Source organism: Dreissena polymorpha, chromosome 4, assembly GCF_020536995.1.
Source record: "Dreissena polymorpha isolate Duluth1 chromosome 4, UMN_Dpol_1.0, whole genome shotgun sequence".
Taxonomy (NCBI): Eukaryota; Metazoa; Mollusca; class Bivalvia; order Myida; family Dreissenidae; genus Dreissena; species Dreissena polymorpha.
The window spans coordinates 36,043,559-36,045,378 of record NC_068358.1 but is presented as its reverse complement, the minus strand read 5'-3'; the positions used below and the strand labels follow the sequence as shown (position 1 = coordinate 36,045,378).

Sequence of the window (1,820 nt, the reverse complement as noted above, 5' to 3'; positions counted from 1 at the left end):
AAGTGTTCATAGTGTATGCTTTTTAAATGTTACTAAATGCCATACATTTTTGTTATAGTATAACACAGTTAAAATGTTGGTTTTCCTTTGGCGATATATTCAATCAATACAAAGTGAGGCAATCAAGGCACATTAATGTATGTACAGTAAGGTTTTAACTAATAATAAATTTCGAATTTCGTCGTGTATAGCAATATATTGCTGATCAATGTGTAATGTTTCAAATAACACATATTGTTTAAGATTCTATTGTAAACATTCAATTTTACACTTTCATGTTTATACGTGCATACATAAATACGCTCATATTTATAGTATAACCCATGTTTTAGAGGATATAGAAAGTACAAGAATAATCATGCAATGGTCAGTCAAGACTCGGTGTTCATATTCGGTCGAGACTCGGTGTTCATATTCGGTCGAGACTCGGTGTTCATTTTCGGTCGAGACTCGGTGTTCATATTCAGTCGAGACTCGATGTTCAAATTCAGTCGAGACTCGGTGTTTATATTCAGTCGAGACTCGGTGTTAATATTCAGTCGAGACTCGGTGTTCATATTCAGTGGAGACTCGGTGTTCATATTCAGTGGAGACTCGGTGTTCATATTCAGTCGAGACTCGGTGTTCATATTCAGTCTAGACTCGGTGTTCATATTCAGTCGAGACTCGGTGTTCATATTCAGTCGAGACCCGGTGTTCATATTCAGTCGAGAATCGGTGTTCATATTCAGTCGACACTCGGTGTTCATATTCAGTCGAGACTCGGTGTTCATTTTCAGTCGAGACTTGGTGTTCATATTCGGTCGAGACTCGGTGTTCATATTCAGTCGAGACTCGGTGTTCATATTCAGTCGAGACTCGGTATTCATATTCAGTCGAAACTCTGTTTTCATATTCAGTCGAGACTCGGTGTTCATATTCAGTGGAGACTCGGTGTTCATAATCAGTCGAGACTCGGTGTTCATACTCAGTCGAGACTTGGTGTTCATAATCAGTCGAGACTCGGTGTTCATATTCAGTCGAGTCTCGGTGTTCATAGTCAGTCGAGACTCGGTGCTCATATTCAGTCGTGACTCGGTGTTCATATTCAGTCGAGACTCGGTGTTCATATTCAGTCGAGACTCGGTGTTCATATTCAGTCGAGACTCGGTGTTCATATAAGTCGAGACTCGGTGTTCATATTCAGTCGAGACTCGGTGTTCATATTCGGTCGAGACTCGGTGTTCATATTCGGTAGAGACTCGGTGTTCATATTCGGTCGAGACTCGGTGTTCATATTCAGTCGAGACTCGGTTTTCATATTCAGTCGAGACTAGGTGTTCATATTCAGTCGAGACGCGGTGTTCATATTCAGTTGAGACTCGGTGTTCATATTCAGTCGAGACGCGGTGTTTATATTCGGTCGAGACTCGGTGTTCATATTTGGTCGAGACTCGGTGTTCATATTCAGTCGAGACTCGGTGTTCATATTCAGTCGAGACTCGGTGTTCATATTCAGTCGAGACTCGGTGTTCATATTCAGTCGAGACGCGGTGTTCATGTTCAGTCGAGACTCGGTGTTCATATTGATGTATACATGTACTGACACATTCTGATTAATTATTTATGCGATTGTTCTTTTGCATTAAATCAACACGGCAAATCGTTATGTATCGTTTATCTAAATTGTAGAGCAGAAACCAATTATCAAAGATAATAAATGAACAACATTAATACGCTGAGTGACACACATATGAGAAATTCTACAAATGTTTAATTCACACTATTATTGCAAGTTTAAAATTACAAGCTATCTTTACATCACCTCAGGTTTATTAGTT

The 1,820-nt window shown here is 39.7% G+C and overlaps 1 protein-coding gene across 1 annotated transcript; it reads right to left on the bottom strand.

Moving 5' to 3' along the window:
- Positions 1-371: 371 nt before the first annotated feature.
- LOC127878350 (phospholipase D C-like) lies at positions 372-1,157 on the bottom strand. The gene has a single exon (XM_052424878.1). It carries the CDS (start codon positions 1,155-1,157, stop codon positions 372-374), a length of 786 nt encoding a protein of 261 aa, XP_052280838.1.
- Positions 1,158-1,820: the final 663 nt, after the last annotated feature.

What these genes read in the sequence shown, in the direction of transcription:
- LOC127878350 (XM_052424878.1), bottom strand. Translation starts at nt 1,157, where the DNA reads ATGAACACCGAGTCTCGACTGAATATGAACACCGAGTCTCGACTGAAT.